The sequence below is a fragment of the Malaclemys terrapin genome, chromosome 9 (genome assembly GCF_027887155.1).
Source record: "Malaclemys terrapin pileata isolate rMalTer1 chromosome 9, rMalTer1.hap1, whole genome shotgun sequence".
Lineage (NCBI taxonomy): Eukaryota > Metazoa > Chordata > Testudines > Emydidae > Malaclemys > Malaclemys terrapin.
The window spans coordinates 64,047,460-64,060,679 of NC_071513.1; the positions used below are offsets into that span (position 1 = coordinate 64,047,460).

General features: G+C 38.3%; 1 protein-coding gene across 6 annotated transcripts in view; it reads right to left on the reverse strand.

Moving 5' to 3' along the window:
• The window catches only part of PIK3CB (phosphatidylinositol-4,5-bisphosphate 3-kinase catalytic subunit beta), a 210,790-nt gene that overhangs the window by 100,950 nt on the left and 96,620 nt on the right, over window positions 1–13,220 (reverse strand). For 5 of the 6 annotated variants that reach the window (XM_054040185.1, XM_054040186.1, XM_054040187.1 and 2 more), the window contains exon 3: window positions 4,334–4,517. In XM_054040185.1, the coding sequence (XP_053896160.1) occupies window positions 4,334–4,486 (153 nt within the window). In that variant the 5' untranslated portion in view covers window positions 4,487–4,517. Of the gene's footprint in view, window positions 1–4,333; window positions 4,518–10,451; window positions 10,577–13,220 lie in introns of all 6 variants that reach the window. The other variant, XM_054040184.1, reaches the window with a different exon arrangement.

Sequence of the window (13,220 nt, forward strand, 5' to 3'; positions counted from 1 at the left end):
CAGAGAACTATTCATCATGACTCCAAGATCTCATTCTTGAGTGGTAACAGCTAATTTAGACCCCATCATTTTATATGTATAGTTAGGATTATGTTTTCCAATATGTATTACACTTTGCATTTTTCAACATTGAATTTCATCTGCCATTCCGTTGCCCAGTGACCCAGTTTTGTGATATCCTTTTGTAGCTCTTCGCAGTCTGCCTGGGACTTAACTATCGTGAGTAGTTTTGTATCATTTGCAAATTTTGCCACTCACTGTTTACCCCTTTTTCCAGATCATTTATAAGTATGCTGAATAGGACTAGTCCCAGTACAAACCTATGGGGGACACTACTATTTACCTCTCTCCATTCTGAAAACCGACCATTTATTCCTACTCTTTGTTTCCTATCTTTTAACCAGTCACCAATCCATGAGAGGACTTTCCCCTCTTATCCCATGACAGCTTACTTTGCTTAAGACCCTATGGTGAGGGACCTTATCAAAGGCTTCTTGAAAAATCTAAGTACATTATATCCACTGCACCCCCTTGTTCACATGCTTGTTGACCCCCTCAAAGAATTGTTCACACTTCCCCAACAAGTTATGTTCATCTATGAGCCGGACAATTTTGTTCTTTACTATAGTTTCAACCAGTTTGTCCAGTACTGAAGTCAGGCTTACCGGCCTGTAATTGCCAGGATCACCTCTAGAGCTCTTTTTAAAAATTAGCCATCCTCCAGTCATTTGGTACAGAAGCAGATTTAAAGGATAGGTTACAAACTACAGTTAGTAGCTCTGCAATTTCACATTTGAGTTCTTTCAGAACTCTTGGGTTAATACCATCTGGTCCTGGTGACTTATTACTGTTTAATTTATCAGTTTGTTCCCAAAACTCCTCTAATGACGCTTCAATCTGGGACAGTTCCTCAGATCTGTCACCTAAAAAGAATATCTCAGTTTTGGGAATCTCTCTCATAGCCTCAGCCGTGAAGACTGATGCAAAGAATTCATTTAGTTTCTCTCCAATGGCCTTAGCGTCATTGAGTGCTCCTTTAGCATCTTGACCGTCCAGTGGCCTCACTGATTATTTAGTAGGCTTCCTGCTTCTGATGTACTTAAAAAAATTTTGCTATTACTTTTTGATTCTTTGGCAAGCTGTTCTTCAAATTCTTTTTTGGTCTTCCTAATGATATTTTTACACTTCATTTGCCAGAGTTTATGCTCCTTTCTATTTCCCTCACTAGGATTTAACTTCCACTTTTTAAAGGATGCCTGTCTCTCACTGCCTGTCTCTCATTAGCCAAGACGAGTAAGATAGGGTGCCCCAAGCAGCTAAAGAGTCCCCTTATTTTAAGCTCTGAGGCAAGATGGAGGAGGGAGGAGAACTGGACGGGAACAGATGCATTCTATTGTAGATTTAGAAGCCCACTGAAAGTTTCAGACTGTGTCATCATTTAGGAATGAAGTCCATGGCAATCCTGCAGAGTTTGAGTGAAAAATAGAATTTAAATGAAGTAAGGTGAAAGGTTTCTTTCCACTCCTGAAACCATAAGCACTTGAAATTTGTAATTTGTAATTTGTATACTGGGTATTCCCTAGACACATGGAGAGTAAGGAGCCCCTCTACTTTACTGTTGGATCAAAGAGGCTCACTGAGTATCTCAAGTTAAAAGCTTTTTAATGCCTTTTTCTTGATCACCATCCTTATGGCCAAGGAACATTTACAACCATTTTAATAGTCTGACTCCTAGCAAAAGCAGACCAGATAACTAGGCCGTAACCTCCTCAGAGAAACAACTTCTATATCTGTATTGTACTCGATAAATAAAAGTAATCATAAAAGAGACAGTAGAGCTAAAGGAATAGGTTCATTTGTGCATCCATGATGACAACAAACATAGCACCTTGGGTTTCTTTGTGGATCTTCCAGCTGAGGATGTGGATCTTTATCAGCCCTGCTTTAAAAGGATTGATACTGAAATCTCTAAGAAACAATGTATGGGTAAGGTTTAGGCTTGTTAGTCCCTCTTTTAAAGAAGTCGTCTACTGAGCTAGAGCACTTAGATATGCTACATCTCAACAGTCAAAATATGGCACCAAACTTAGGTTAGAAATTAGAATATTATATGAACTTCAGATCCATGGTACAAAATAAATCTGAAATCCCACCTAATAGCTTTTATACTTTATAAAAGCACAGTACAGTACCTATGCATGGATATCAGTAAAGAGGTCTCTTACAAGTCAGTTTTATGACCTTTGAGTTTAAGAATGCAGAAGACTGTTTTTGTACATACTTCCCTACCATGCATTCAATCTACTACTCCTTAAATGAAAGCAGATCAGCCCCATTGCTTCAAGTTAAAGAACAAAATAACTAGGAATGTTGGGAACCAGATTTTATTCTATTCATCCCTTTACAATTATGCAAGACATTCATTTGCTGGATGGACTGTTTACACCACTGTCTTTTGAAAAATAAAAATACAGTAATACATCCCAAAGTAATTAAAGACTTAGGGGAGGAAAAGGTAAAAGCCCTCTTTGATACAAACATTACAGGAACATTAAAACCAGCTGTTTCTAGAACACATGGGCAAGGATGTTCCAAGTTCGTTACAGGAAAAAAAGCATTTAACACGTTTAATAATCAAAGCTTTCACTCTCTTTACACTGATGCTCCAAATAAGACACTTCTAAGAACCCTCCAGAAATTACTACTACTGTCACTCAACATACTGGAACCCAGGGACCTTAGATGAAAAGAACACTGTCAAATGGAAATATTGTATGCGGTGTTGTTGTAGCCATGTTGACCAAAGGATATTAGAGAGACAAGGTGAGTGAGGGAACATTTTTCATTGGACCAACTTCTGTTGGTGAAAGAGACAGCTTTTGAGCTTACAGGGTTGGTCCAATGAAAGGTACTACCTCACCCACCTTGTCTCTCTAAATGGAAATATTGTCAATATAAAAAAAAAAACAGTTAAAATACTATCAGACATTACACCTTCCTTTGAGTCCTCCAGAAAAGTTGGGGTTTTACAGTCATATTTACCTATGTTTACAATGGATGTCTCTCTTGTTTTTGTGTCACACACAAATAGCAAACTGAGTTACTACAGAGGAAACTGAATATGGGTATAAAATGCTGTTGATGCCTGAAACAAACTGAGAAAAATGGAAAACATTTTCTTTAACCTATTTTGCTTACAGTAATCTTAGGTGAAACTTTTGACGACAGGTAAAAAAAAAAATCAGACGTGTGATTTTTTTTTAAAAATTTAGCTGTATCCCTTAAAGAAAGTTATATTCACAATACATACTCTTTGCTGAACCAACAGCTACACACATCTAAATGCATTGTTCCATTTTCCAAAGCCACAGCAAGACATGCTCACATTAGAGATCTAGCTCAGATTTTCTACACTGCACACTCCATGTGTGCCTCCAAAATATATGCTAAATGAAAAATAAATTGTTTTATTACTTAAATAATATTAGCAGAAGTACTTTAAATCTTTATAGTCAAAACATGGTGTATGCCACAGAGAACTAAAACTAAAATCTGTGCAAGGCTCCAGGAGACAAATTCTGTTCTCAGTCACACCAACGTAGATCTTGAGTTACTCCACTGAAGTCAATGATGTAACTCCAAATGTATGGAGGTATAACTGGGAGTACCCTGGCCCCCATGCTTCTATAGCAGACTAAATGAAACTGGCAGGATTTCTAAATTTAAAAAACCTCCATTTTGAGTTAAATATTAAAATAATATATTCAGTATAATAGCCCTTGTGTTATTTATTTGAATATTTAATTTAATTAATTTTGCAATGTTCTCACCCTTTCAGCCTTCAACTTAGATTTTTTGAGGGTGGGTGAGACAATGTATAATTTCATCATAGATTTGTCATGTAGAGAAGCTAAGGTTCTGGCTGATGATTAAGGGGTGGTTGGGGTTTTTTAGTCCCTGAGAAGGCATAGGAAGAATTTTGGGGTTGCGAGATGGGCACAGCTAAATTCTGTCCTAAAATAATCAGCAGTGAAATAGTTAACGCTGACATTTAAATTGTCATCATTAGGTTTCAGAGGTAACACTCGATCAGAAGAATGGGAGCAGTTCACACTTTTTGGAGCTATTGTTTCATGCGGTCTACAGTCTAAGTAAGACATTGCACCAGTTTACATTTTATTCACTTTTTAAAGTTGCACCTTGGTTTCATAGACAGGAACAAGCTTCTAAAAGCTTATTAGAAGACTTTTAAATAACATTTAATATATAAAGTACTTCTCAACAAAATCAGTGATGGAGCTCATTTAAAATAGCAATCCAATCACTAATTTACCTGTTTAATATGGCAAATGGTGGCATCTCGAGGCACATCCAGGTTGATGTAGGTTCCAGTTGGGAGCAGGAAGTCCACAGAGATTAAGCCATCAGCTCCTATCTGTGAATCCACTGCCCAGATGTCCAGGATGTCTGTCATGGCAGGAGGCATTATGGAACCTGAATATCATAACCACATGGCCCTAGGGAAAAAAAAAAAACCTCAGCATTTTATAGTCAGACATTTTAAATTCTTCTGAGATTTTGTATGGGTCTGCTTGCACAAATCATCTTTCAAGACTGGAGCCTAGGGGTTACCAATTGTGGTTGGACGTATTCCTGGAGGTTTCATCACATAACAAAGATTAACCTTTAATTAAAGGTTAATCTTTAATTTCTGGAGGGTTGGCAACCCTACTGGAGCCTGAGATGTCTGACACTGCAAATATATGCAAGTAATCAACTTTGTAGGCTGGTACTCCTATTCATCTCAGAGACTACACAAGTGACTAACGGTACTTATTTGTGGTTGCAAGATCAAGGCCTAAATTACCAACTACGATTAATTATATATACACATTTTTCACTAATTTACCTACCTACCAACCTCTGTTTAAAGTAGTGGTCAAAAACTTGTACAGACTAGAAATGGTTAAAATACCAAATGAATAGGAAAATGGACCAAACAAAACTGTTTATATATCTGAATATACGGTAGCATGTATATTCTAACGAAATGTATGTTCTACTGCATTCTATTATGTTATCAGGAATGATCATAAAGGTTTACATATTTCTGCAATATTTAAAGTCTCAACTAATTCCAATCTATTCTAGGTAGGTGTTCACAACCATAATAATAATAATAAAGTACATATTTGTACTAATAAAATCCTAAATATTACTGGGAATATTTCTGAGCTATCAAATCTAAGATTATAGAAATTAACATAAAATGTGGTGTTCACATGTATATAAATTAAAAATGTACAGATTAAGAAATCAATTACATTCATAGTATGTGTGATATTGAATAAAAGCACAAGAATGGAATATTTATTTTTTTCCTATTGAACTAATGAAAAACTATTAATATGAGGAACTGCAACATTAGTGGAGTAAAAAACACTGCTTTTGAGTTGCATATAAAGAAATGTGTAAATTGAAAATATTTTCTAACTGATTTGATTAACACTATATTCAAAACTGGTGGTAAAATGTGTGACATTTAAGATCAAAGTTTAAGTTGTCATTTTCAGACATCTTAAACATAATAAAATGACAAATTCTGAGTTAGATAAATGAAATCCCCCCCAAACACATCTACTTTCAACATTTCCTAAAACAATATTTTTAATGCAGGTAAAATGCATGCTATACATACATGTTCAGCAATATAGAAATATAAAAACAAAGCACATCTCTCTTCAAATACTTTTTATATTTAACAAGCTTACACTGGCTGCTACCTACTCACAAATAGAGTGATTAAGGATTATAAAAGCAACATGTTCATAAGTCTATAAAACTCCTTATTGGGGTTTAATGTTGTTTTTGTCTAGGGGCAGGAATCTCCTACTCTATCTTTGGGAGGGTTATAGAGTTCTCATTTGCTATGAAACCAGCTAATTACCACATCTAATTGCACTGACTAGACAACAAAAGAAACACACACACAATCAACACCAATATGAATCAGTTCAGTTAGTTCTTTCTGTTTGATTTCCCCGGCTTTGTATTCTTAGGCCTGGGTCTACACTGGGGGTGGGGATCAATCCAAGTTACACAACTTCAGCAACGTGAATAACGTAGCTGAAGTCAACATACTTAGATCAACTTACCGTGGTGTCTTCACTACGGTGAGTCAACTGCTGCCGCTCCCCCGTTGACTCTGCCTGCGCCTCTCACCGAGCTGGAGTACAGGAGTCGACGGGAGAGTGCTCGGGGATCCATTTATCGCGTCTAGACTAGATGCAATAAATCGATCCCCGCTGGATCGATTGCTGCACGCCGATCTGGCCGGTAGTGAAGACATATCCTGGGTCTCTTTCTCACCCTCCCAACAGTCCTGCCAGTTCTTCTCATCCCCAAATTCTATCTTTCCATCAACCCCACCTCCACCCATACACTACCCCTTCTATCTTCCTCAAAAGCATCACAGCATTCAACATTAGCCTCCAGTTGAAGAAGGCTGGAGGATGCTCCCTCCAGACCCAGTCAACAGTGCTCCATTTACTATAGGGTGGGGAGGGTCAGAAGACTGCAGAAAAGCACTCCTTCATAGACAAAACAAGCTGCCTTTGTAGCACTCCAAACCTTTTTATCCAACAATATGAGATGAGGCAATCACGGTCCGTCCAAGATTAAATAAAATCTGGTACTAGCAATCTAGTCACAACTCCTCTGCTTTTATCCTTCTTTCCCTGCTCCTTGTTTCTGCTCTGTACTTTGGGATCAGACCTGCATTATTTCACCACTAAGCACTTCTACTACAACATCAGCAGGAGAAGTGGGATTTCAACTTTAAGGATATCGGTTTTACTCAGCTGCTGCGCCTTCTGGGAGCCACAGAAGTGCTATGTGCAAGAGCAGCAGACTCAAGTGCGATCCTCTTCTGATACACTTATGTACAGGGAAATTAAAAACAAAATGCAGCAACTGCAATGAAATCAAATTGCTGACTATTGCAGTGTAACAAGTCTACCTTTGATGTAGTGTCTTGCTGACATGGTATTCACATTTTGCTGTAATCCTATTACAAAAAAAAAAAAGTCCCTCCTGGATGTTGGGATGGTAAGAATTAGTCTTACCGATTAACCCGCCTTAACCGTTAACCCCTGTGCCACCCCAAGTGGCCCCAACCCCAGCCGCCCCAACCCCAGCCACCCCAGCCCTTTAATCGGTTAACCATTTAAATATTTTTAATCATTTAAACAGTTACATTTTTAAATGGTATTTACATCCTACCTGGAAGTAAAGGTACCTATACATGTAGGTATATCCAGAAGCAGTATATTATAGTTTGCCACTTATTTTTTGTCAGTCATGTAATCAAATTACAGATAAATAATAGTTATACTGTGTGTCAGACTTCATAAACACCCATGGGCTCATGGAATACATATCTGCACCCACATCTCAAAAAACAAGTTAGTTAGTTACAGTACAGGTAAGTAACAGATTTTTCGTCAAGTGGCTGCAGGACTTTATTCCACACAGGTGACTCACAGACATTAATGGAAGGAGGTGGGGCTTGGAGTCAACTTAAATAGCAACTGAAGTACTGCAAGCCTGGCTTGACATGAGCAATTGGACGTGGTTAAGGTCTCATTTCTTGGTGGACAGGATTAGGGAGGTAAATGGATCAGCAGGCTAGAAACAAAATGTCTGAACTAGCTAAAATAAGGGGGAGTAGCCAGGGAAACATTTACAATAGATAAAATAAGCCTGGGACATAAGATGAGGTGAAGAATAAGTTGAATATGGACATTGAATGGACAGAGCATGCTGTGTGCAGGGAATGGTTTCTGCGAGCAGTCCAGCTATATTCACTTCTTGGACCAGATCCTGTGCTCCACTTAGGAGTGAATCAAGAATTGCCTTTCCTCTTGAGGGTTCCAGGACTAGCTGTTCCAAGAAGCAGTCATTTAAAGTGTCAAGAAACTTTACTTCTGCATCCTGTCCTGAGGTGACACATATCCAGTCAATATAGGGATAGTTGAAATCCCCCATTGTTGATTTTTTTATTTGTATAGCCTCTCTAATCTCCCTGAGCATTTCACAGTCACTATCACCATCCTGGTCAGGTAGTCGGTAATATATCCCTACTGCTATGTTTTTATTATTATAGATAGTAATCCCAATCTATAGAGATTCTATGGTATAGTTTGGTTCATTTAAGATTTTTACTTCATTTGATTCTATGCTTTCTTTCACGTATAGTGCCACTCCCCTACCAGCACAACCTGTTCTGTCCTTTCAATATATTTTGTACCCTGGTATTACTGTGTCCTATTGATTATTCTCACCCCACTAATTTTCTGTGATGCCTATTATATCAATATCCTCATTTAATACGAGGCACTCTAGTTCACCCATCTTGTTATTTAGATTTTTAGCATTTGTATATAAGCACTTTAAAAACTGGTCACTTTTTAGCTGTCTGCCATTACATGATTTAATTGAATGGGACTCTTTCATTTGACTGTTTCTCATCAGATCGTACCCGTATTTTATCATCTTCCATCCTCTCCTCCTTACTAGCACATAGAGAATCTCCATTAATAGATCCTCCCCGAAGGGATGTCTCTGTCCAAACCACATGCTCCTATGCACTTGTCCCCCTGCCCTTAAAATTAAAAAGGTTGCAGAGCAGTTTTTAAACTAAGTGCCAGCAATCTGGTACCATTTTGGTTTAGGTGGAGCCCATCAGTTTAGGTCTTTGAATTATCTTTTTAGAAAATGTACTAAAGCTAGGAGATGGCATATAGGGATTGCACAGTTTAGTGCTGCAGTCACACTTACTTCTTGCGATAGTCTAGGTTCTGATCCAGTGAAAGTTCTGTCTCCTACAATCATGAGTCTTCCCCCTATCAGTTGACAATTCTGTTCCAAGGCAACGTAGCTGCCACGGGAGGTAATGGTTGTAAAAGGAGAAAAGCTCTCTTCAGTAGCTAGAGACTAACTTATGGAGGATTTGGCTAACATACAGAGGCCTAGTCTTCACTTACCGGCTGGTCCGGCGGCACGCCATCGATGTTCTGGGATCGATTTATCGCGTCTGGTTAAGACGCGATAAATCGATCCCGGAAGTGCTCACAGTCGGCGCCGGTACTCCAGCTCGCCGAGAGGAGTACGCGGCGTCGACGGGGGGAGACTTCCGGCGGCGTCTGGACCGCGGTAAGTTCGGACTAAGGTACTTCGAATTCAGCTACGTTATTAACGTAGCTGAATTTGCGTACCTTAGTCCGAAGTCCGGACTAAGTGGGGACCAGCCCAGAGACTTTAAACTGTATTCTATTCAACAGTGAATCACTACAGACAGTGGAGCACTGATGGTTATGCTCATGGCAACCTGTTCTACTGAGCAGATGCACTACTGTATTTTGTACAAACTGGACTGTTTCAGGAGTTGTGGCTCCATTCCTAAATACATGCGAGTTACAACAGTCAAGCCTGTGTGTGATCTATCTTCATGGCTAGGTCCATGTAGGACAGCATTGAACACAATCTTCTGGCCCATCACAGATGATAGTGGGCATTTTTTGGCACTATGGCTATTTGGGTATCCAATATCACTTTCGAGTCCAGAAGGACCATAAAGCTGTAGGGCTATTTAACTCAAATGCAGAAGCCCTTTGATAAATCAAGCATGTTACAAAGGAGCCGCTCTCTTACCAGTGTCACCTAAATTCAACTTTAGACAACTGCCCTTCAACCATATTCTGATTTTGGCTAAGCATGGAGAAAGCTGGAAGATGGTGCTGTTCCTGTTTAATCTAACAGATGTAGAGCTGGATGTTGCCTGCATGCTGCTAGCACTTCAGTTTGTGTGGCCTAAGGAGGTCTTCCAATGGCTTCATCTATCAGTAAATGATAAATACAAGGGAAGACACTTGTGGGTATCAGAAGGTGAGGGGCTTTGGGAGTGAAGAAACAGTTGCCCATTATGACCTGCTCGGTTCAGTCAGAAAGAAAAGGATTGGAGCCATTTCAGAAGGTTTCTGTTCATCTCTGCATCTTCTATATGGAACCACAAAAATCTAATTGTTAGAGACAGCCTGCATCAAACTAAAGATTCAGATTTAGTAACATTTTGCTTGTGGTCACTGAGATGGAGTAGCAGGGTTCACCTTAAAAACAAGTAGCCTTCATTTATAACTTTTAGGAACACAAATGCTTTCAAAGCAAATATTTTTTCCTCGACTGAAGACCAGTAAAAAACCTAGGAACTCCCATTTTCATTCTGGAATTTTTCTTTCATTTCTTGTATATGATTTCCAATCAGCTGGTCCTCAAAGCAAATCCATGTTGACTGAGATCATGTTAAAATTAAAACATGTAGAAAAACTAAGTAGTTCCCAAGAATGGAATTGGTGCCAGCATGAACATATTTAACATTGATCAGATTCACTTACCTATGTCAAGTGGAAAGTTTGCCCTGACAACTGAGATTTTAAGCTTTTTTCTTTGAAGAAAGTTACATTTCAAGCACCTCTGGTTGCGAAGACAAACTTTTCAATATTAATATGAGATATCAGTTCTGAAAAAAAAATTGAGGGAAATTAATACTTTAAATGCATTAAGTTTTAAAATGAATTTTTTTCAATATTGTGAATTGTCTAGTATTTGTGTCTCCCCATTCAATCACTCTCACCGTAACTGTCTCTAGCATGTTATGCCGTAACTGGCAATTGCCCTGATTTTTAGTGACAGGAAATTCACTTGAGCAACCTTCGCTCTAATTTAACAAAGTTATATTTGTTCTACATCACACACATCCCCTAAGTCTGCTTAGAAGTGTTGCTTGTTGGGGTAGTCATAAAGGAAGTGAAATCTCTATTGTCAGGCATTGGTTCTGGTATACGTACTGCAGCAAAACAAATTAATTTAATCAGCCGCAGTAGGGATGGAGAGGAAGAGGGGTGTCACTCCATTTCAATTTGAAACATGAAATTTAAAAACCAAACATTTTGTTCCCCCCCCTCCCTTTTTTTTGTTAAAGATGAACTAGGTTAGTTCGTAATTACAGAACTCATTCTGATGCTGTGAACAATATTCAAATAGTGATATTCAATAAAGATATGGGACTGATTTAATTTGACTAAATATTTTGTAACCAAGAAAAAACATACAACAAAAACCCCTAATGTACTTATTTGGGATCTTTTTCTGATTTCTGATATTCAATGTAAATTATCAGAAACCTTTCAGGTTCCATTCATATTTTTGGTTAAAACTAGAAATTACCTATGTTAATCTGTAGTTTGGAACATTTCAAGAAGCCAGGATGCAAACTTTAACACAACTAAGCACTCATTTAGTGAGATGTTTACTTAACATTTTGTTCATTAGTGAAATAGATTAGTGTCTTTTAGAAACAATATCCAATCATGATTCTAGTTCTGCCACTAGCTGACATCATAAAGGTCAAGGGAACAGTACTGGTCACAAACATGGGACTGCTGTGAGAATGAGTCATGGGCCAAACTGCATAACATGTGGTGACTAACGAACAACCCTCACATCTAGTAACTGAAATTGTGCCAAGACGACATCCGGATGGCAAAGGGAACCATGAGAAGCATTTAAGAGATTTCAGCTAAAGGAAAAAAGTGCCATTTCAGGCTCCTAAACTCAAAACTATTTGTGTCTACTGTCATTGTAAAAACCATTTATCATACAAAAGGAGGAAGTAATTAAGGCAGCAGTTAATCTTGGTGTTTCTAGTATCTAGTTAAAGATTATTTTAATTTAGCAGAAGCACAGCTCAATATTATATACCCTTTGAAGTTACAAGTTGTGATTTTGCTAGATAAATATTTTCCTATGTAAAGTGCAGTTCTCTGAAATGAGTGTTTTTTTAAAAAAAAGAAGTACTTCAGTGTTTCATATTTGTGTGTCTCAGTAATTTTAGATCAAATTTGGTCAGTTTGCAAGGTCTGTCTGTCTTAAATTCTACCAACCCTAGAGACTCACCCAAGGATCTAAAAACTGAACAAGGTTAATTCCTGTCAGCCGATCACCAACAGTAATAAAGATGCTGAAAGTCAAATTATGTCTTGATTACATCTGTATAACCATATTATGCTCTCATTTACATTGGAGTTGCACTGAAAGGCTGCACTGGTTGTACCTGGAAGGCATAATTTGACCTGCAGAATCTTTATTATTGGTGATGGACCAGTTGTAAAGAACCCATCTTGAGTTTCGGATCCCAGGCTGAGATTTATAGCAGTATCAGCTAGGGGAAAAAAAGTAACTTGTTAACTGAGCAAATTTGAACTATAATCATTTAAACCCAAACATGGGACAGTAAGTCAAGCAATAACATAACAGCTAATCTGTTGTATTGAACAAGACAGCTATTTTAGTGAAATTTTTGTTCTCTAAAAATACACTTCTCAGTAGATTTCCACATTTGGGTCTGTGTTTCAAGCATGAGACTAGGTTGGAACACCAACAGCTTCAAAGTTTTCAGTCTCTGAGGAATCTTGTAAAGTCATTTGAGCACCCTTCCAGTTGGTGCCACGGGCTGCCCTCATACCTACCACAGACAGTTCTTTTGAAAAGCAGGAGGGAACTCCTAAATAAAAGCTGATTAAAATATAAGTGTACACAAAAAAGGTAAAGCACTGAAATGTATATCCTCAGAGAACAAGTATTACAGGTAAGGAATATTTTGGCCAAGGGAACCATAAGCAGGGCTACATATATAGTTCCAAGTGACAGAGGATCTAATCTCTTTCATGGACATCCACTGATGAGGATGCTGCTCATGGATTAGATCTGCTCTTTTGACTACAACAGGAATAGTTTAGGCTTCTTTATTACATTTCCTTTCTCCTGGTCTCTGGCAGCTTCATTCTGCCACCACCTGACAGAGAATGGGGTTACTCTCACTGCTCACTACAATGGGAAGAAGTAGAGGGAGAATCTTCTCTCTCAAACCAATGGGAAAATAAAATTGATTTTTTAAAAAAAAATATATTCTCTACCTGTTGTGACATTTGTCACAGGGTGAACTGACCCGCTAAGATGTATGTGGCTCAGCCTCACACCTGTGCCAGGCGTAGCCTGCTTCCCCAGGTAAAGGAAATAATTCCAGGGGTAACACAATGGGAATCTGTGGCTCACTAACCAGGCCTTTTGGGAAAATATAAAAGGCAATCTGAATTCAGTTAGGG